Source organism: Cherax quadricarinatus, chromosome 18 (genome assembly GCF_038502225.1).
Source record: "Cherax quadricarinatus isolate ZL_2023a chromosome 18, ASM3850222v1, whole genome shotgun sequence".
Taxonomy (NCBI): domain Eukaryota; kingdom Metazoa; phylum Arthropoda; class Malacostraca; order Decapoda; family Parastacidae; genus Cherax; species Cherax quadricarinatus.
The window spans coordinates 15,718,981-15,742,423 of record NC_091309.1 but is presented as its reverse complement, the minus strand read 5'-3'; the positions used below and the strand labels follow the sequence as shown (position 1 = coordinate 15,742,423).

General features: G+C 43.1%; 1 protein-coding gene across 1 annotated transcript; it reads left to right on the top strand.

Annotated features, from left to right (window-relative positions):
• Positions 1-1,171: 1,171 nt before the first annotated feature.
• Positions 1,172-16,138, top strand: LOC128689217 (thiosulfate sulfurtransferase/rhodanese-like domain-containing protein 3). The gene is made up of 4 exons (XM_070086277.1): positions 1,172-1,714; positions 14,544-14,660; positions 15,054-15,216; positions 15,582-16,138. Exons 1-4 carry the CDS (start codon positions 1,705-1,707, stop codon positions 15,646-15,648), a joined length of 357 nt encoding a protein of 118 aa, XP_069942378.1. The 5' UTR covers positions 1,172-1,704; the 3' UTR covers positions 15,649-16,138.
• Positions 16,139-23,443: the final 7,305 nt, after the last annotated feature.

The following is a 23,443-nucleotide window of genomic DNA, read 5'->3' as shown; positions in this document are numbered from 1 at the left end:
AGTTACTCAGACAAGTAGGAATTTAGGACACCTAGGTCACAAAAATGTCCCCCTTCGATACCTACAACTGTCATGTCCACAAGTTGCTCTAGACCTATAATTACAAATGAAATATACATACACACCAGGAATTCTGGTAAATATAAAAATTGGTGGACTGTATATTAAAATTAATATATGATACTTATACACATTTATATAACAGAAGGAGAATATATCTTAATATCACTCACCAATTTGACTGGAGATTAATGTGTATCATACTAAAAAAAAAACTCATTCTAACTAAATTTATGATGATAATACTAGCCAGCATTACAACACAATTTAGATAGCTTATCTAAGGTTCCTGGAGCTGTCTTGTCCAGTCGCCCGATATCTCAAATTATGCAGGAATGCACATCCAACAATTTCGGCTCCTATTTGAGAGGTGTCAGCCCAATTTAACCTCTAGAGCACGAAAATTCTTCCGATTATTCACTAACGTTTGTGTTGACTAGTTCAAACATGGCGAGTCTCTTCTGCGCAGGCGCAGAACTTCCCATTTTTTACAACAAATTTTATTAAATACAATGTATTACACTAATTTACATAAAAAAATACACTGTATTTTTTCCAGGAAATACATTATTTTCCACAACTATAATGGTACATAAATCTGGCTGTAATAATTATACATCAGACAGTTGAATAACACATTATGGCAACAATTTCCGAATATCTCATTCTGCTAGTATTAGTCATACACAGAACGCTAAACCTGTCGGGGTAACGGAACGCCTGGGGCGGAGCCGGAGGACGTTGAGACTCGATTCAAGGAATTGGAGCACATATCCAAGTCCTCAGATCAAGAGCCTCTCACCAGCATCAAGGCTGAGGAGTCCTTTAATCCAGAGCAAGTTATCTGTGATAACGCGCAATCAGTTTACTGATAAAATTCCGAAGAGAATGTATAAGCTAAGTTACATTATCTGCTGTGGATATTTTAACCTCGATTTCTAGGCTAAGAGCGATTATCCCAACAGCTCATTTCAGAGTCCAGCCCTATCAAGGATATACTGCTACCTCCTAGGATGCCACCTGTACATGTGGTGACAGTGGAATAATATCCAGGTACCTGTGTAGTGCTTGGGAGGGGCAACTGCTTCTAGGAGAGTTGCCCATTCGTTTCCGCTCACCTCAGGTTTGAATCCGACTCCATCGATAGCATTATGACGGACAGGACGTGAATGAAAGCTTTTAAGTGCTTTTTACACAAGAGGGGATTGGAAATGGAGTCTTTGCTGGTTTCCTCCCGTAGGTATCTGGAAGACACCGGTTATAAACATGATATTTCAAGCCTCCCCCCCGGCGTTCATGTGTTATTGATGTGACCACGCCAGCGCGTAGCCCGTCCACACACGTTACCAAAACTCACTTTAATTCCCAATTAACACGTTATATATATTTCACTGTTTGCATATTACATACGCCGGGGATCGAGCTATAACTAGCACTATATAAGAGGAAGTAAAAGTGTGCGTATTATGCGTTCTGGGCGATAAAGTTGAGAGACACTGGTGGCAACTGTGAGGGAGTGTAGCTGGAAGGGGTCCAGTGGTTGTTGGTCTTCCTGTTGTTCTTCAATTCAGCTTCTCCATCCACCAAGACAAGACCCTCTGCTCCCTCTGCTCCACTAGTTCACACTTCAGTACTTCAGCAACAATGTCAGGAGGTGAGTGTGGACATCACTCTGGATATAATTTTACTGAAAAAAACTGATATTCTTAAAACACTAAATCTTGTACGAGTGTTGTACGGAATTACTACGCAGTCGCGTACCCAACATAATTTGTTTGTAATGAACTAAGTTATTTTATAAGTTTAGAGCAAACACTATCTTAAAATTAGCATATCTACTGTATAGTCTGTAAAGAGCTGAGTGAACTTTGCCGGCAAACTTCAGAGGGACGATCAGTTAAGCATTCGGACTGCGGAACTGATATCCCAGGTGCCAACTTTACATTATTTAATTTCAGTAGGCTTTCAGTGTGGTAAAGATGGACAATGACAGCCGTCGAGAAGACCACAATCACACACCCGCTGTGGCTACCTACGGTACTCCTTCAGAAAATTCGTAACTCTGGCATTATTATTATTATTATAATCAAGGGGGAAGCGCTAAACCCGGAGGATTATACAGCGCCTGGGGGGGGGGATGTGGAAGGCATTCAGGCTTAATTCGGGGAACTGGAGCACAGATCCAATTCCCTAAATCAAGAGCCCCTCACCAACATCAAGGAACCTTCCTTGAGGGGCGTAAATCTGGCAACTCATTACACTGTTGCCAGTACGTTCATACTAACCTGCCGGAAACTTTTTGTTTAGGTAACAGATTGTGCAAGACACTTGTTGATGATATTATACACTGTTGTATATACTGAGGTTTGTGTTGACACAGCTGAAATTGTTTGTATTTGAAGACACATGATCAAACACCAGCATGATTTATTATGGGTAACTTTATTATTGGTAACTTTTTTTTTTACGGCGTCACTATGATTGGTACGAGGATCAGAGCTCAGAGTTCAAGTCTACAGAAGAAGCCTTTATTTGGACGACATTTCGCTCTTAAGAGAAACACTGTCCAGATACATACTAGTACTGTATACTTTTTTGTTCATTCTCACAAAAGTAAACTAAGTCAATTTTATTCAGGTATTTATATTTACAGACTGCTGTTTTAAATTTTGATATTGTTTCATTTAGGATTTATGTATACTGTTTATATTAACATCAGTTACACTATATTGTGGAGCTGCTTTTATATATATATATATATATATATATATATATATATATAAATATATATATATATATATATATATATATATATATATATATATATATATATATATATATTATATTACATAATATGGTACAGACGATTTAAGAGATCCATTGTTGATATTAAGGTGGCATATACGGTACATGTTGTTACGTGTGTATCACCGATTATAAGGCGAAAATCTCATCCAGCTCCTCAAAGCTGGGGCGTGTGCCCAAAATACAGCAGGCATTACCCCTTTGAACAGCCGCACTGAGCCGCTGGAACAGAAAACTAGCTGCCCTGGGATCCCTAGTTACCCTGATGAGTCTTATTCCCAGCTCCTTAAGGAATTTAGATGCACTCTTTCCCCATGAGCCAAGGGTCTCTGAGCCTATGGGAACAAACATATAATGATGGGCAAGTTCTCCATATTTTCTAGACTTTTGGGACTCCCTGAAGCTGGCAGCTGCCCCTCCTTCCTCCCTGGTGTATTGGAGATAGGTATCAGCCAAGGTAGATGCACATGTATAGTCCCACACCACCTGCTTCCCATCTGTCCAGGTTTGAAGGGTGATACCATCTGGACGCTTCTGGCTGCCATCAGATCTGCATAGTTGGGGTGGCTCCCTTACTGCTGGGCATCCGGCTGTTGTGAGGCTCCTCTTGATAATGTTATTAACCTCCTCATGTCTTGCAATCTTTCCCTCGGATTTACGGCACACAAGACCATGGTACCCGAATCGGTCTGCTGCTTCACTGCCACAAATACACCTGTGTTCGGCGAGAATAGGGGCGGCAAGTCGAAGGGCAACACCGATGCGGATGGTCTGTGGGTCGAGACGTGTGCCAAGGCTGGAGTTGGGAACAGCCAACAGAAAGTCCCCAGCATGAGGGGCTCTCACTGCCAGGAGGTGGGCTCTATCCTTCCCTGACACACTCTGAAGCATTGTTTACCTGAAGTTTACCTGGAGAGAGTTCCGGGGGTCAACGCCCCCGCGGCCCGGTCTGAGACCAGGCCTCCTGGTGGATCAGAGCCTGATCAACCAGGCTGTTGCTGCTGGCTGCACGCAAACCAACATACGAGCCACAGCCCGGCTGATCCGGAACTGACTTTAGGTGCTTGTCCAGTGCCAGCTTGAAGACTGCCAGGGGTCTGTTGGTAATCCCCCTTATGTGTGCTGGGAGGCAGTTGAACAGTCTCGGGCCCCTGACACTTATTGTATGGTCTCTTAACGTGCTAGTGACACCCCTGCTTTTCATTGGGGGGATGGTGCATCGTCTGCCAAGTCTTTTGCTTTCGTAGTGGGTGATTTTCGTGTGCAAGTTCGGTACTAGTCCCTCTAGGATTTTCCAGGTGTATATAATCATGTATCTCTCCCTCCTGCGTTCCAAGGAATACAGGTTTAGGAATCTCAAGCGCTCCCAATAATTGAGGTGTTTTATCTCCGTTATGCGCGCCGTGAAAGTTCTCTGTACATTTTCTAGGTCGGCAATTTCACCTGCCTTGAAAGGTGCTGTTAGTGTGCAGCAATATTCCAGCCTAGATAGAACAAGTGACCTGAAGAGTGTCATCATGGGCTTGGCCTCCCTAGTTTTGAAGGTTCTCATTATCCATCCTGTCATTTTTCTAGCAGATGCGATTGATACAATGTTATGGTCCTTGAAGGTGAGATCCTCCGACATGATCACTCCCAGGTCTTTGACGTTGGTGTTTCGCTCTATTTTGTGGCCAGAATTTGTTTTGTACTCTGATGAAGATTTAATTTCCTCATGTTTACCATATCTGAGTAATTGAAATTTCTCATCGTTGAACTTCATATTGTTTTCTGCAGCCCACTGAAAGATTTGGTTGATGTCTGCCTGGAGCTTTGCAGTGTCTGCAATGGAAGACACTGTCATGCAGATTCGGGTGTCATCTGCAAAGGAAGACACGGTGCTGTGGCTGACATCCTTGTCTATGTCGGATATAAGGATGAGGAACAAGATGGGAGCGAGTACTGTGCCTTGTGGAACAGAGCTTTTCACCGTAGCTGCCTCGGACTTTACTCTGTTGACGACTACTCTCTGTGTTCTGTTAGTGAGGAAATTATAGATCCATCGACCGACTTTTCCTGTTATTCCTTTAGCACGCATTTTGTGCGCTATTACGCCATGGTCACACTTGTCGAAGGCTTTTGCAAAGTCTGTATATATTACATCTGCATTCTTTTTGTCTTCTAGTGCATTTAGGACCTTGTCGTAGTGGTCCAATAGTTGAGACAGACAGGAGCGACCTGTTCTAAACCCATGTTGCCCTGGGTTGTGTAACTGATGGGTTTCTAGATGCGTGATCTTGCTTCTTAGGACCCTTTCAAAGATTTTTATGATATGGGATGTTAGTGCTATTGGTCTGTAGTTCTTTGCTGTTGCTTTACTGCCCCCTTTGTGGAGTGGGGCTATGTCTGTTGTTTTTAGTAACTGTGGGACGACCCCCGTGTCCATGCTCCCTCTCCATAGGATGGAAAAGGCTCGTGATAGGGGCTTCTTGCAGTTCTTGATGAACACAGAGTTCCATGAGTCTGGCCCTGGGGCAGAGTGCATGGGCATGTCATTTATCGCCTGTTCGAAGTCATTTGGCGTCAGGATAACATCGGATAGGCTTGTGTTAATCAAATTTTGTGGCTCTCTCATAAAAAATTCATTTTGATCTTCGACTCTCAGTCTGGTTAGCGGCTTGCTAAAAACTGAGTCATATTGGGACTTGAGTAGCTCACTCATTTCCTTGTTGTCATCTGTGTAGGACCCATCTTGTTTAAGTAGGGGCCCAATACTGGACGTTGTTCTCGATTTTGATTTGGCATAGGAGAAGAAATACTTTGGGTTTCTTTCGATTTCATTTATGGCTTTTAGTTCTTCCCGCGATTCCTGACTCCTAAAGGATTCTTTTAGCTTAAGTTCGATGCTTGCTATTTCTCTGACCAGTGTCTCCCTACGCATTTCAGATATATTGACCTCTTTTAGCCGCTCTGTTATTCTTTTCCGTCGCCTGTAAAGGGAGCGCCTGTCTCTATCAGTTTTACATCTACTCCTCCTTTTTCTTAGAGGAATAAGCCTTGTGCATACATCGAGTGCTACCGAGTTAATCTGTTCTAGGCATAAGTTGGGGTCTGTGTTGCTTAGTATATCTTCCCAGCTTATATCGGTTAGGACTTGGTTTACTTGGTCCCACTTTATGTTTTTGTTATTGAAGTTGAATTTGGTGAATGCTCCCTCGTGACTAATCTCATTATGTCGGTCTGGGGCTCCGCGCATACATGACTGAACCTCAATTATGTTGTGATCTGAGTATATTGTTTTTGATATGGTGATATTTCTTATCAGATCATCATTGTTAGTGAAGATGAGGTCTAGTGTATTCTCCAGTCTAGTAGGCTCTATTATTTGCTGGTTTAAATTGAATTTTGTGCAGAGATTTAAAAGCTCGCGTGAGTGTGAGTTTTCATCAGAGCTGCCTCCTGGTGTTATTACTGCAACAATATTATTTGCTATATTCCTCCATTTTAGGTGCCTTAAGTTGAAATCCCCCAGGAGCAAGATGTTGGGTGCAGGAGCTGGAAGGTTTTCCAGACAGTGGTCAATTTTTAACAGCTGTTCCTGGAATTGCTGGGATGTTACATCCGGAGGCTTGTAGACTATCACAATGACTAGGTTTTGGTTCTCGACCTTTACTGCTAAAACTTCCACTACATCATTTGAGGCATTTAGCAGTTCTGTGCAAACAAGTGACTCTGCAATGTACAGGCCAACCCCCCCCTTTTGCCTGTTCACTCTGTCACATCTGTATAGGTTGTAACCTGGGATCCATATTTCGTTGTCCAAGTGATCCTTTATGTGGGTCTCAGTGAAAGCCGCGAACATTGCCTTTGCCTCTGCAAGCAGTCCACGGATGAAAGGTATTTTGTTGTTTGTTGCTGGCTTTAGACCCTGTATATTTGCAAAGAAGAATGTTATCGGACTGGTGGTATTGTTGGTACTGGGGGGGGATTTTTTTTCCGGCATTAGTATCTGTATCTGTTGGTTTGGAGTGGAGGCCATCGACTGTGGTTCCACTCCAGGAATGACTGGATTTGGTGTACGATTTCTGCCATTTCCTGCCAGTTTTTTTTCCTTCCTGGCACTAAAAAACCTCTCCCTCTTGAGTGGCTGTGGCTACCCAGGTTTTCCCATGGCCTGGATGTTTTGTATCTTTTTGTCCCCTTTAGATGGTATGCCTGGCAATTTAAGTTATAGCACAGTCTTTCCTGTACTGAAGAGGTACACAGTTCAGGGTGAAAAAGCTTACAGGAAGGGAGTTTGCATTTTCCTGTTGTCATATGGGCATGGCATTTCCTAGGGTGGTCATAGTTGCACGTCCCATCTGTTTTTCCAGATTTCCCATGCCAGCAGATACCGAGTGCATAGTATGTGCACAGGCTTGGTTTCCGTTTGCCTTGGGTTTCTGTGACTGTATTCCCTGTTGGTGCATGTTTCCCTGTCTTACTTCTATCCTCCCTAGCACCAACAATGGAGCTCCCACCATTTGTTTTTGGTAATATATCCTCACTATTGATAGTGGAGTCCTCTTGTTTGCTATTTCCTGCGGTATTTCTAGTTTGCAATATTGGTTTTATCTTATCTTTGACTACACTTGTTTCCCTACTATGGCTCCTGTCCCCTATGCGGTCATTCATATGTATTCCTTCCTGCGTATAATTCCCGACTACCTGGACAAAATCTCCAGCTTCACCATTACTGTCTCCCAGGACAGCATCTCCAGCTTCCCCATTACTGTCTCCCAGGACAGCATCTCCAGCTTCACCATTACTGTCTCCCAGGACAGCACCTCCAGCTTCACCATTACTGTCTCCCAGGACAGCACCTCCAGCTTCCCCATTACTGTCTCCCAGGACAGCACTATCAGCCCCCCATTTACTGACTACCAGGACATCATCTCCAGCCTTACAGTTTCTGACTACATGGCCAGTATCAAGGGCAGTACCATTCAGCCCGGACTTTTTATGTTCCCATCTGTTGTAGGCAATATTTTCCACTATTGGACCATCCCAGTGCGATTGTTTGTAGTTGTTGGGGGGAGCAGGTCTGGCTCCAGAGCCCGTTAGATTATCCCAGATCATTGCTCCGTCAATGAATTTTTGGTCCTGGACTCCAATCTTGTCCCTAAGATGTTCAGGGAGAATCGCTGCTACAAGCTCTCTGGATGCAATACACGAGGACAGAAAAGCAGGTAACGCAATCTGTGATGACTTGCGGACACCAATGCCTCCTAGTCTGACTGGAAGTGTAGCTTGGTTCCACTGCCCGTCTTCTAGAGTAAGGTTAAGTACTTTCGTAAAAATCTGCCTCAGAATACTGTCATATTCGTGCAGTATAGGGTTATCATATGAAGGTGCACATCTTAGGAAATATGTCAACCTGGGCAGACTCAAGCACTTTGTGAGAAGGTACAAGGCATCGTGGGTGTCCAGATTGCCTATTCGTTGTTCCATTCTCCTTAATTCTTCCAATTTCTTCCTGAGAATTGTGTCAATGGCATTGCTTCCCAGAGGTGCTCCTAGCAAGACACTATTTGTGGGGGCAATGACTGCTGCTCCTGGTAGTTTTGATCTCACTGCATTTATCACTTGTTGACTGACTGAGATGATTTCACATTTGGATGGATTCAGGATGAGACCCATTATATATATTATATGTCGTGCCGAATATGTAAAACTGGTCAAATAGCAAGAACTCATTTAAAATTAAGTCCTTTCTAAAATTTTCTCTTATACGTTTAAAGATATATTTTTTTCATTAATGATAATGTAAAAATTTTTAATTTTGCACCAAAAGAATCTTAGAAAACTTACCTAACCTTATTATAACAAGAACAATTTATTTTAGCCTAACCCAACTAAATATATTTTAGATTTGTTTACAATAATTTAATACTAAACAAACACAGTGAAATATATTTTTTTCGTTAGGTTCAGAATGATTTTGGCGAAATTATTGCATACACAAATTTTCACTTGTCCTATATGGCAAGATGAGCGTTGCTATTTAAGCCAAGATCGCAAGTTCTGCCTATTCGGCACGATATATATATATTTTTTTTTCAACAAGTCGGCCGTCTCCCACCGAGGCATATATATATATATATATATATATATATATATATATATATATATATATATATATATATATATATATATATTTATATATGTATCTCTCTCTATATATCTCTATATATATATATCTATATATATATATTTATATATAATCTTCTTTTAACGTACCAGCCGTATCCCACCGAGGCGGGGCGGCCCAAAAGGAAAAACGAAAGCTTCTCCTTTCAAATTTAGTAATATATACAGAAGAAGGGGTTACTAGCCCCTTGCTCCTGGCATTTTAGTCGCCTCTTACGACATGCATGGCTTACGGAGGAAGAATTCTGTTCCACTTCCCCATGGAGATATATACTGCTTGGCAGTAAGAGAACTAATTTCCAGCCTACGCAGTGAGCTCAATATCTGGTACCTGGATGATGGCACTCTGGCAGGTACTGAAGAGTCCCTGGTGGGGGACCTACAACTAGTGAAAACACAGGGAGAATACTTGGGACTCATCCTCAATCCCTCCAAGTGTGAAATCATCACAGTGAACCAGGAAATAATCAGTGCTGTGCGAAGAATCCTCCCGGAAGTCTCAACTACCACTCCGTCCAACAGTACCCTCTTGGGGGCACCGCTGGGTCACCAGGCCATCGACACTGTCCTCAGGGACAAATTGAATGACCTGATGAGAATGGAGGAGAGAAGCGATCTTGATGCCCATGATGCTCTGTATCTCCTCACAAGATGTCTTGCTATGCCAAGACTCGCTTACTTCTTAAGGTGTGCACCCTCTTTTGACAACCCAACACTCGATGAATATGACGTACACCTGAGATCAACTTTTAAGAAGGCACTGAACCTGTCACTAGAGGATGAGCAATGGGATCAGGCAACCCTCCCAGTGCGACTGGGAGGTATAGGGGTGCGTAAAGCAACGCATGTTGCTTTACCTGCTTTTCTGTCTTCGTGTTTGGCTTCCGGTGCATTAAAGAAGATAGTACCCGAACGCTTGAGAGACGTGGTAGGAGCTCAAGACCCCAGGTTTACTGAAGCAGCGATTCGGTGGGACACCTTTACAGACTCCTCCAGTAGACCAGCTCCTCTCAAACAGCACAAACAGTCCCACTGGGACAAACCGATCATGGAAAAAATCGTCAACACAATGCTCTCCAATGCTTCAGGAAAGGACAAAGCTCGTCTCCTGGCAGTGAAGGCACCACACTCAGGAGATTTCCTGTTAGCTGTTCCCAATTCCTCCCTGGGCAACCGTCTCGACCCACAGGGCATTCGGATTGGTGTTGCTCTTCGCCTAGCCGCCCCCATCCTCACAGAACATAGGTATATTTGCGGCAGGGCGACAGCTGATCAATTCGGACTTCATGGTCTTGTGTGTCACACAGCAGAAGGGAAGTATGCCAGACATGAGGAGGTCAATGACATCATAAAGAGAAGCCTCGCCACAGCCCGTTGCCCAGTTCAACGGGAACCCCAAGTACAGAGGTCTGATGGAAGTCAAAAGCGTCCTGATGGAGCCACTATGCTACCCTGGAAGGATGGAAAGCAGATTGCCTGGGACTACACCTGTGCTGCCACATTGGCAGACACCTACTTGCCATACTCCGTAGTGGAAGGGGGTGGAGCTGCCAGCCACAGGGAGACCCAGAAGATCCGAAAATATGAAGACCTTCCCCCTTGCTATAACTTCATTCCAATAGGGTCGGAGACCCTTGGAGCATGGGGCAAGTGTGCTCTAAAGTTCCTCAAAGAGCTGGGTGAAAAGCTCATCATTGAAACCAAGGACCACAGGGCGACCAGCAATCTCTTTCAGAGACTCAGTGTTGCGATCCAGAGAGGAAATGCCTGCAGCATTCTGGGCACACGGCCCACTGCAGGGGAGCTGGACGAAGTATTCGAGATGTAGCTCTGAGTTACCTATGTTGTTTTCCTTTCTGTTGTATTTTTGTGAATGTTTGGCCAATGTTCCTCATCATTGAAACCAAGGACCACAGGGCGACCAGCAATCTCTTTCAGAGACTCAGTGTTGCGATCCAGAGAGGAAATGCCTGCAGCATTCTGGGCACACGGCCCACTGCAGGGGAGCTGGACGAAGTATTCGAGATGTAGCTCTGAGTTACCTAGGGGGTGGTAGGAGAAAATTCTCAAACAGCTTCAGGGAAAACCTTGAGTTTTCCCTGAAGCAAGTTTATTCTTTTCTCTGAGGATGAGGGTCCCCATGACAGTTCTAGAGGTGGTACCTTCCTATATATATATATATATATATATATATATATATATATATATATATATATATATATATATATATATTATTGCCTTCAAGGACGGAGGCGATTACAATCTTTAGCTGTCAGTTGGTAGTTTCAGCACAATAATACGGAAATAACTTCAGTTTAACTTCATTGAGTTGAGACCGAGGGAGACTGACAAGTCAGATCATGCCATGCAGGTAGAACCACATATCTATATGTCCAATAAAATCAGCCGACACTACCGTCCAGCTCCGGTTGGGTTACCAGTAGCTCTGTTGGGTTACCAGTAGCTCTGTTGGGTTACCAGTAGCTCTGTTGGGTTACCAGTAGCTCTGTTGGGTTACCAGTAGCTCTGTTGGGTTACCAGTAGCTCTGTTGGGTTACCAGTAGCTCGGTTGGGTTACCAGTAGCTCTGGAAAGTCGCATCGCCACCTAGCTGGTGTAGACAAAACTGAAGGTAATAAATATCTGCCAGAAGGACTATTGTCACACTGGGTCATGTGCTAGAATGGGACAACTCGCTCACAATTGTTCAAGAAGTGTCAGAGTATTTTATCCACCGTGGCCGGATCAGCCGGGCTGTGGTTCGTACGTTGGACTACATGCGGCTAGCAGTGACAGCCTGGTTGATCAGGCCCTGATCCACCGGGAGGCCTGGTTGTGCACCGGGCCGCGGAATACCCTCCAGGTAGACTCCAGGTGGCATATAACCAGTCATTCTAGAAAAAATACCGTGACTCTCTGTTGCAAATAACTTGTAATCACTTGTTTAATCATACTTTGCTAAAATATATGACAATGTAAATATCTCAAAACTACATATAAGCTACACTAATTTTTTTTTGTGATCGAATTCAAGTCAACATAAATAACTCATTAAAATTATAACCAGATGTAAACATGTATAGTTCATTTATCAATAACTTTCTTGGCTATCAAAACTTTGGGGCCTCGTCCCTAGACCCATTATGTGCTTCAGTAATATTTTGACCCTCCCACAGGATGGATATGGAATGCATAAAGCTGTTAAACCAATCTTTATCGTTCCTCAGGCACTCTCATCATCCTCCTGGAATGTTGCTGAGGAAGTTGTAATGGAACACCGAGTAGCCATTAGATAGCCTATGTGAAGGAATTGTAGTATATAATTATATTTTTGTAGAAGTAACTATGCTCAGTGGGGTCTGATAACTCACTGGGACTGTGTTCTTTGCGTCACCGCTCACAGGATGAGCATAGGCTACACAATAAACTAGCCGCTCAGATGACCATATTTTTTTAGTTGTCCACTTACCTTTGAATGTATATGTTCAATACAGTAACCAATGTGATATGACATGGCAGCTTTTTAAAGATACAGCACCAGAAAGTTTGAAAATATTTTTCATTTGCTCACTTGCTAGCGTCTACGACTCTACTAGATGGCTGAATGGGGAGGGGGGGGGTTACCGCTTAGTTATAATAATAATACCTACCTACTTACCTCCAGGTAGGTAGGTACATGGCTGTGTTGTGTACAATAAACTTGCAAGACTCAGCAGCTAGGTTTATAAATTCACTTTAGAACTGCCGAATAGACTTAAGCGAAATAAAACAAATGGATAAGGGTTGGCCGAGAACAGAGCCTGCCTAGCATGAACTATTAGGCCTACTGTAGCGCTCCTGTATTCTTTTAAGACTAATAAATTCTTAATTATAAGTCCCGGAGGGTTAACCCACAGATATCCTCATAAAATTAAGCAGTGTAACTAGTCTCCCTTGATCCTTTACTACGTAGTGACGCACAGCGGATGGGGACAGCTAGTCCCAGAAGACGAGGAGGTACTTGTACCTCCTCCTATGACAGACATTGGTCTGAGCCACTCCCTCGAGAGGGAGCCAAGGCCGGGACACCACTTGGGAAAGGCCCGGGCCGGGCGATTATACTGGCGAATCTAGAACAGAACAGAACCACAGTGGTTTACTATTTACATATTTACTCTTAGGTGAGCAAGGAGAATTTTTAAGGAAAGTTGCTCGTGCGTCTCAACCTTGCTCGTATGTCTCGACCTCGCCCAGAAATCGACCCCGTGTCCATTTGGTTATAAAATGAACGATACATTGCAAAACAGGTGAGGGGATGCGAGAATGCTTTTAATAGTAGGATACAACTCTTAGTGCCTTCATTGTTTTAATTGCTGCAATTTTTTGTTAAAAGGGTTCAAAGGATACATAACGCTTGCTATAACTGATGTGGAATGGGTCAATACATTGTTCGATCTGACATTTCACAGTTGCGGCTCAGACCGGGCTTAGCCGGACCTAACTGGTCACTGGAGAAAGATACTGCGTTGTATGGCGGAAAGTCGATAGTCAGCGTGAACTTTAGCGGACCCTAAAGTGGGCTGACTTCAGTGGATGTGCTCTTCAAGGTGGGTACCTTGAAGAGCTCATCTACTGAGCCCTTCACCTTGATGCAGGTGAAGGGCTCCTGATGCAAGGAACAGTCTATTCTGAGAAGCTGTTTTGACTCCTGTTTAGCCCCACAACACGATCACTTTAACGTGATGGTAAGGTTTGAGTGGTTTGTGCCTAGTGATAGTTTCCACTCTGGAAGCTGCGTCACTCTTCCCACAGGGCGCTTGCCTGACTGAGAAAGATGTATATTTCCCCTTTCGCTTCAATTTGTGGACTTATGGCCAATGACACTGAATAATTAATCTGGATGGTAGAATGGGACACGTTGACCTCGAATAGTTTTACTTGCATTGTCACTGGATTTCTGTAGTGCGAGAGTAAATTAGTCCCGACAGTAGCCAGTTGATAATGGGAGTGTTAATTTAACTGGCAATAATAGCATTACAGCGCTGAATAAACACGCAGTTCCGCGAAGCGACGCCAAAAATTCTGTTCCTGAAAATGGGGATTTTTTTTTTATTTATAAATGTAAGATTCGCTTCGTATATTATGTTAGTTTTATGGTAAGTAACTTGTAGGCTAGTGGGGGAAATTTTGCTTGCAACGCAAAGAGCCTGGATTCAATTCCCGGGCTGATTCAGACAGCAAAATCCCTCTACATGTGCTGCAGGAAAGTAGGTACCTAGGTGTTAATAGCTTGTCGAGTCTCATCCTAGAGAAGTTGCTCCTCTTAGTTTTATTACGCATCTCATAACTATCTACTGAGTAGCAGATAAAGAATAGGGACCTAATGAGTTTAAGGACTAATCCCAGTGTTTGTTTGCTAAGCAAGTTGGATGTATTATACTGTTACTTCGGTTTCTCACAATTCTGTGAAAAGCCGAGGTAAATAAATCAGTGTTAATTGTTTCAAGCTGCCAACTAATTTTTTATCACTAGATGATATTGACTACGATGAGCTGTCCTCCAACCTGGGCAACTATGTGGTGATAGACGTGAGGAACAAAGAGGAGTTGGAGAAGATGGGAAAGATCCCTGGCTCTGTCAATATCCCAAGTAAGTCTTCCTGACTGGCGTGTGGAGGTCAGCGCAAGTGGTGGAGGCTCGATCCGTCTCTCGATAATGTGGAGACGGATCTGTCTGTCCTCGCCTAGCTCTCCTCCTACTTGCTGGATGTATTTTTAAAATTGTTATTCAGCGAGGTGTTGTCAGATTTCAACGTAGTCTAACCAGCTGACTAAAATCTTGCTGATATGAAGTTACTGTTATTTCAGTTATAATAACTACTGCTTAGCCCTTCTTTTTGATTATAATAATAATAATATAATAATTACTTTTAGAGACTGTTTATCGGTTTAAGGGCAAAAAAATGATCTTTTTTTTCCCTGCAGTACCACTATTTTTTAGTACAGAAAATTTATAAGAGATTTAAGTCATTTTATCTTCCAGTTTCTGAACTGGACGAAGCCATGGATATGAACGACGACGACTTCCAGGAGAAGTATGGGTCCCCCAAGCCTACAAGTGACCAGACACTGGTGACACAATGTCAGATGGGCGGACGGGCCAGGAGGGCCGCAGACGCACTTGCTGGCAAAGGATACCAGGCAAGGTACGAAATTGGCGCTTAGGAGTTATTGATATACTTCACATGCTGCTTCTCTGTGGCTGTACATAATAAGGTTCCACAGCGCCTCTAAAATGGGAGGCTCTTATTCCAGAAAGGGTAAGGTAGGTTTCAATCAACCCCTTGAGGTTAGACTTTTTGGAGAACTGTAACTGCTGCCATCTTGCTGTAAAAGCTGCCATCCTTATCTCTGTCATTTCAAAGCCTGGCTCACCAGGAAGCCTCCCACAACACTTTTATTTTCCACGCGAATAGTGACAACAGTTGTAAGGAGACACTTGTCCTGAGTTCTTTACTGTTGTTACTGGTTTCTCAAAAGAATTTTCCTTAATGTGACTTGAATTTTGCAGGGCGTACCCTGGCTCCTTCAAGGATTGGACAGCCAAGGGTGGTCAGGTGGACGCTGTCAACCCTTAAGAACAAAAATAGAACTAGAGGGCAGCTGCTGCCTGGTGTTAGACGCCTCTCTAAGTTATTCTTCACACTATACAGCCATTCCAGCACACTGCAGAGTGGAACATGGAGGAAACGGTGAACTGCTGACAAGTTTGAAGACACACACAGGTTTTCGAGCAAGCTTTCTTTGAGACAACGTTTTGGTCTTCGTAGAGCTCTACAGTGAGCTAAACGTTGGTCCCCCACATAAGATCTTGCTTTGCAGCATGTCTTGGTCTTCAGACTGGGAAATAAAAACAGTGTTTTTTGCTCTCACCAAACACTGATAAACAAGAGCATCATAGGCCTGTATCCTCTTAGGCAGAATTTTATTTTTTTTTTTGTAGCCAGATTGCAGCAATTTTGGGTTTAAGAATTTGAAAACCCTCTATCAGCCCTCTCATATATACATATCACTGAATTCCTATAGGTTATTGCACGGCGCTTTATGGAATAAAATAATGAAGTTAAATTGAGATTTTTCAGTTGCCCACGTTTGTATTCTGAAAAACTGTTCAAGAATCAGTGTATCTAATCTTATTAAACTGAGCTTAAACTGTATATACACTGACTTATATACAGTGTATATATTGCTTTCTATGTAGAGGGAACGGCGCTGTATAGCCCTTGTGGTTTAGCGCTGCTTTTTAATTATAATATGTAGAGGGATAAAGTATACATAGTATATATGCTTTACTCGACTGCATAATTTCTTCTGGTATTACCCGATTTTGTTCATTTTAGTGCAGTCATTGTAGTTTAAAAAAAAAAATAGCTGGTTGCAGGTTCGTCAGGAAACGAGAAGAGTGTTTCCTGACGTGGGGAGTCTCATATGATGACCCGCCACTGAAGCTTTTGGTCACCTGACAGAGGCCTTCCACTGGATTACTGGTCCACCCCTTTAAATATTATGGTTATTATTAAGCCATTTTTTCCCGTAAGACCGGGAGCTGCATGACCCTTGTCAATTTAGTGCTTTTTATTATAATATAACCGGGAGTGACCCGTGGAACACTCACACTAAGTTAGGAACTACTACAGACCAGCTTGTGGAGTCTCCCCGTATTCTACAAGCCCAGCTCCCTCTGCTTCAATGCGCTCAAAAAAAAATTCATCATGTATATGCATGCATGTATACGTGTGTTTATGCATGCATATATGTGTTTGTCTGTGAGGATGTACGCTTGTGTACGTGTGCAGTATGCGTGTCTGGATGTATATTGGCATATATACATCAGTGAAAGGCTAGAGGTCAGTAACAATGGGTGGGTTATTCTGTTAAACAAAACTGCTGAGTTTTGATAGTTTGAAGCCTACCAGAAGAGGCAGTTTTGTAGGCTGGCAGGACGCTGGAGAAACGATCCGACAAAGTTGTGCACACAGATGCATGGCTTGATGACGCTCTACGCAGAGCGAAATGCGACTTGATACTGCTCTACAGAGCGCTAAACGTGGCTTGATAAGGTTCTGCATATCTGGAGGGTGTTCCGGGGGTCAAAGCCCCCGGGGCCTGGTTTATGACCAAGCCTCGCTGTGGATGAGCGCTTGACCAACCAGGCTGTTGCTGCTGGCCGCACACGAACCGCAGTCTGGCTGGTCGAGTACTAAGTGTATGTCCAGCTCCATCTTGAAAACAGCCAGGGGTCTGTTGGTAATTTCCCTTATGTATACTGAGAGTCAGTTGAACATACTTAGGCCTCTTGTAACTGATTGTATTGTCTCTTAGCACACTCGTGGCGCTGTATAGCCCTTGTGGCTTAGCGCTTCTTTTTGATTATAATAATAATAATAGCACACTCGTGGCGCCCCTGCTTTTCACTGGGGGGATGTTTCACCGCCTGCCGAGTTTTTTTGCTTTCACGGGGAGTGATTTCCGTGTGCAGATTTGACTTTTTTTTAGGATTTTCTAGGTGTATATTATCACGCATCTTTCTCGCCTGCGTTTCAAGTAGTACAAGTCAAGGGACTTCAACCGTTCTCAGTAATTTAGATGCTTTATTGTACTTGTACATGTAGTGAAAGTTCTCTGTATATTCTCCAGGTCTTCAATTTCGCATCCCTTGAAAAGTGGCCGTTAGTGTACAGCAATATTCCAGCCTAGAGAGAACAAGCTATTTGAAGAGAATAATCACTGGCTTGGCGTCCCTAGTTCTGAAGGTTCACATTATCCATCCTATCACTTTCCTAGCAGATGTGGTAGACATATTCACTGTTGTGATCTGTGAAAGTGAGATTCTCTTGACATCACTCTCAGGTCCTTCACATTAGTTTTTCACTCTTTTGTGAGGTTGGAATTCGTTTTATACTCCGATCCCGTTTTAATATCCTCGAATTTTCCATAGAAGAGTAATTAAAATTTCTCTTTATTGAACTTCATATTTTTTTTGAGGCCCAACTAAAGACTTGGTTAATGTCCGCTTGGAGATTTGTAGTGTCCTCAATGGATGACACTTGTCATGCAAATTCTGGTATCGTTAGCAAAGGTGGACACAGTACTGTGGCTTACATCTTTGTTAGATATGAGAAATAGGATGGGAGCGAATACTGTGCCTTGTGGAACAATGCTTTTCACTGTAGTCGCCTCAGACTTTACTTGATTTACTATTACTCTTTGAGTTCTATTTGTTAGGATGTTAGAGATCCATCTACTCCTCCTGTCATTCCTTTATCACGCACTTTGTGTGCTATTAGACAATTGCACTTGTCGAAGGTTTTTGCAAAGTCTGTGTATAGTACATCCGTATTTTATGTCCTATGCATCAAAAACCATGTCATTGTGGTCCAGTAGTTGGGAGAAGCAGGAGCGACCTGCTCTAAAACCATGTTGCCCTGGGTTGTGTAACTGATGGGTATCTAGGTAGTTGGCGATCTTGCTTCTTAGAACCCTTTCAAAGAAATTTATGATGTAGGACGTCGTGCTATCGGTCTGTAATTTTTTGCAATTACTTTAGTGCCACCTATGTGGGGTGGGGCTATGTCCGTTGTTTTTAGTGACTGGGATGACCCCGTGTCCATGCTCCCTCTCCATAGAATATTTAAGGCACGAGAAAGGCCTTTTTTTTTTTTTTTTGAAGCTCTTTATGAACAAGGAATTCCACGAGTCTGGGCCTGAGACAGAGTGCATGGGCATGCCATTTATTGCTTTTTCAGAGTCCTGTGGTGTTAGGATTATATAAAAAATTCTTGAATTAACCAAAATTTGAGTCTCGGTCATAAAAATCATTTAGACTGTCTTTTTAACGGCTCACTAAATGCAGAGTCGTATTAGGACTTCAGTATTTCACTCATTTCTTTGCTGTCATCTGTGTAAGTAGCATCTTGTTTAAGCAGGGGCACCATTGCTGGATGTGCTTTTTGCCCTAGATTTGGCATAAAAAAAATCCTGTTTCATTAAGGTCTTTCTGCGTTTCTTGGCTCCTGTATGATTCTTTAAGCTTAAGTTCGACATTTTCAATTTCTCTGGCCGATGCCACCTTCCATATTTCAGACAGACTGGCCTCTTTGAGCAGCTCTGATTTTTGCCTTCGCTTATAGAGGAAGCGTCTCTAGTTTACATCTTCTCTTCTTTTTTCTTAGGAGAATGTGCCTTGAGCATACTTCAAAAACCACAGAGCTAATTATTTCTATGCAAAGCTATGAATCCTAGTTTCATTTAGGACGTGGTTAATTTGATCCCACTGTTTGTTATTGAAGTTGAATTTGGTGAAGGCACCCTCATAACTGATCTCATTTCGCTGGTCAGGAGCCCTACTCATACACATCTGTACTTCGATTATGTTGTGATCCGAGTATATTGCTTTTGATGCTGTTCTATTTCGTACTAGATCATCGTTATTTGTGAAGACAAGGTCAGGTGTATTTTTCAGTTTTTTTGGCTCCACTATTTGTGGGCTTAAGGTGAATGTGTTGTACAGATTTAATAGCTCATGTATGTGAAATTACACTCGAGGTGCCTCCTGGGGTTATCTCTGCTAAGACATTATTTACCACATTCCTTCATTTTAGGTGCCTGAAGTTGAAATTGTCCCGCAAAGCGATATTTGGGGGTCGGATTGGAAGATTTTCAAGACAGTAGTTAGTTATCAAAACTGTTCCTTGAATTGTTGGAAAGTTGTATCTGGTGACTTGTATACAACCACAATGACAAGTCTTTGATTTTCAGTCTTTACTGCCTAAACTTCAACCACATCATTTGTTTCTCATGGCGAAACATAATCTAATAAAATTTTACGCAGAGCGAAACATGACTTGATAAAACTCCACGCAGAGCGAAAAGTGGCTTCATACTGGTGAGGGGCTTTGGATGCAAGAGTTTTGGAGATACCTCCCAAACCCCTAAGGGTTTAGCGCTCCTCCACGAATGCAATGAAAATAAAATGTATGGGATTATTATTTTTATATTTAAGGTGAAGCGCTAAGCCAGTAAGAGCCACACCGCGCTCGGGGAATGAAAGACATGGTGGGTAGTCAGACCTGATCCGAGAAATAGGAGGGTGGCTCCAATTCCTTACCTACCTGGAGTCTATTCGGACGGTGTTCCGGGAATCGACGCCCCCGCGGCCCGGTCCTCCTTGAGCTGCACCAGTGCCTTTAGAGCACTGCCTTGCCACCCCCGTCCACAGCATGTATGGCAGGGGTGCGAGATGGCATTATCAGGGGGTGCGACGAAGAGTCCTAATGATTAGCACACACATTACCGTTTATTTTACCAAGAACTTTTCTAATTGCTCAATTCATATTTGCATTTTATGCAATGAATTAAAAGCTATTTTTGAGTTCGATTTGTTCACCCGCAGTAATGTATTCGGTTCCTTAGGGGCGCAGGGCATAGAAGACGTTGAGAACCCTTTATGTATAGGGTGCGTTATACGAGGGTGTCCCTTAACTCTGAAACTATAGGGAAAAGTAAGCAAAAAGTGGCAATAATAAAAGTTTTTTTTTGTGCCATGATTGTGTTCAGTGCGTCCGCTATTATTAGTTATTATTGATGCACCCATGCGCAATAGGTATCCTGCCAACAGATAATCCCTGACTATTTTCAGTCCCGTCAATAGATGATCCCTGCTGTCTCCAAAGGGGAATTGGGTTATTAGTTCAAGTCAGTTTCTGATCAGCCGGGCTGTATGGTTCGCATGTTGCACTGCGTGCGTCCAGCAGTTACAAGTCTGGTTAGTCAGGTTTTGATCCACCAAGAAGGTCTGGTTTTGGGAACGGCCCGCGGAGGCTCGCTGACCCCCCCCCCCTCCAGAAAACATCCTCGAGGTATCCCTTCAGCAACGCCAGACGGTATAAGGCTTGACGGTCTTCCACGCCTTATACCGATAATCTCCAGCAGGCGATTCCAGCCTTGTGGGATAGTGTAGCTTACTGAATCACCCCTATTAACAAGGAGAAACTGTAGTGTATTTTACCTCTGCGCCCCGTGGCATGGTGGCTAAAGCTCTCGCTTCACACGGCGAGAGTCTGGGTTCAATTCCCAGCACGGGTAGAAACATTGGGCGTGTTACTTTACACCGGTTGTCTATGTTCACCCATCAGTAAAATGGGTACCTGGGAGTTAGTCGACTGATGTGGGTAGCATCCTGGGACAAAAACTGACCTAATTTGCCCGAAATGCTCAGCATAACAAGTGGCTTTCTATATAGTAGTATGTCATTGATGTCAGTTAGGACTATATACCTTGTACATGTGCTTGTAATAAATAGATATTACGTTATATTATATTATCTGTTCAGCCCAACGACCATCACACTAGGCTACATATAATAGCGAGTCGCTGGGGTGTAAAAATAAGGGACGGAGTCTACCAATTTCGAACATCAGCTTTAAAACAAGGACGAAGAAGTTATTTGGATTTAATGGAGAAAATAACAACAAAAAGAATTTTGTGGACTCACATCTTGATTGACATGTCCTGACACTACGGTGTTTTGATGATGTGAAGGAAACAAATGACGTATGGGGGCTCCACACACATGCTCGTGCAGAAAAACTGATCTGGAAAATATTTAAAAGTAACGATAATATTTCCGGAAATGAGTGAGCCGACTTATCATGATAAAATGAGGAAGTAAGTGAATTAAGTTACCACAAACTTACCATGATGGTGTCCAGTGGCCTGGTGGCCAAACTCTCTCTTCACACGCTGAAAGATGTCTGGGTTCGATTCCCGGCAAGGGTGAAAACATTGGGAGTGTTTCCTTACACTGGTTGTCCCTGTTTCCCCATCAGTAAAAAATGGGTAGGCGACTGGTGTGGGTCGCATCCCGGGACAAAATTGACCTAATTTACCCGAAATGCTCTGCATAAGAAAGTTTTTCTATATAGCAGTATGTCACTGATGTCAGCTACGACTGTATACCATGTACATGTACTTGTAGAAATAAAGATATATTATTATTATAGACTTAGGAAATAAGTGAGCTAACTCACTATGGTAGGCTGACTCAGCTGATCTCAGAGACAATGTGTAAAGCTGCCGAACAAGATAAGTATACAATACACCGATATACATGAATGCATCATTCATATTAGCCCCATTAATTCCGTACCTGCTCCATTCTTAACAGACCTGGCAGACCAGTAATATTGTTCCACACCTAACTCGCTAGAGACAAAGTGCGTAGCGGCAACCCATGTGTGTGTGAGGTAGACTTGAGTGCCAGGATAACGGGGCGTCAGTTGTGTGGTGAGTGTGTGGGGCAGAGCAACACTCTTATATAGGTCTATGAGGACGCAGGAGACATTGCCAGGAAACTATCATCATAGACCCTTCAACCTGATCACTATGACGGAGACTCAGCACGCAGGTACAGTGGTGATGTTGATGCTCAGGACTCTGGGATGTGACCGGGTGTTACTGGAAGAGGAAAGGAGATATTACGAGTTCATAAAGTCCTCACCTCTGGAGGTGGCATAGCTAAATTTACTCTCTGCTGTTTATGCTATTCAAGTAATGCGAGGTTTCAAATGGGCTGTCAACGTAATATACGCGGATGTTACCAGCACTGTGTCCTGAGGGACTTTACGTGTCACTTGAGATGTTTAACTTTGCAGCTACAGCCCCGTCAGGTTCTACAAACTACTGCAGTGTAGACGTCTCTGCAGGACATACAAAATTTCACCGTCAGCCAAATTGTACATTAACTTGTGATTGAATGGTGGTTCCTCGACAGGTTCTTGTAAGATATAAACAGATTTATTACATGTAACTTCTCCAATATCTCCCGACGAGTTTCTGGGTAGTATAAGGAGTTAATTTCAAGGAAGGAGGGGGTGTTATTGATGCTGATGTATGGCTCTTGATTCAGGGAATTGGAGCTAACCTCCCTTTCTTTGGATCAAATCTGAGAACCTCGCATTTCCTAGCTGTTGTATAGCCTTTATGAAGGAAGACCTTGCGTGTCCCGCTGCTAGCACTGAGTGTCCCTCAGGCGATGGTCACTCTTGTCTTTGCACGAGCAGGGAAGTGTGCGCCTGTGTTTGTGCAATTACAAACAAATAAAAACTTTCTTAGTGCAGTATACAAAACGTAGTTTACATGTAATAAAATTAAGGACAAAAGAAGGTCTCTAGCATGCATGTGTGCTTCGTATGTGTGTACGTGTTTGTGTACGTGTGTTTTGAGTACGTGTTTGTGTATGCGTGTTTGTGTATGCGTGTTTGTGTATGCGTGTTTGTGTACGTGCGTGTTGGCATGAGCGAACGTAATGAGAAGTCAATGTCCTCAAGCTGCCGTCCACCGCGAAGCTTAAGTGTATTTAAAAGCGATGAGACT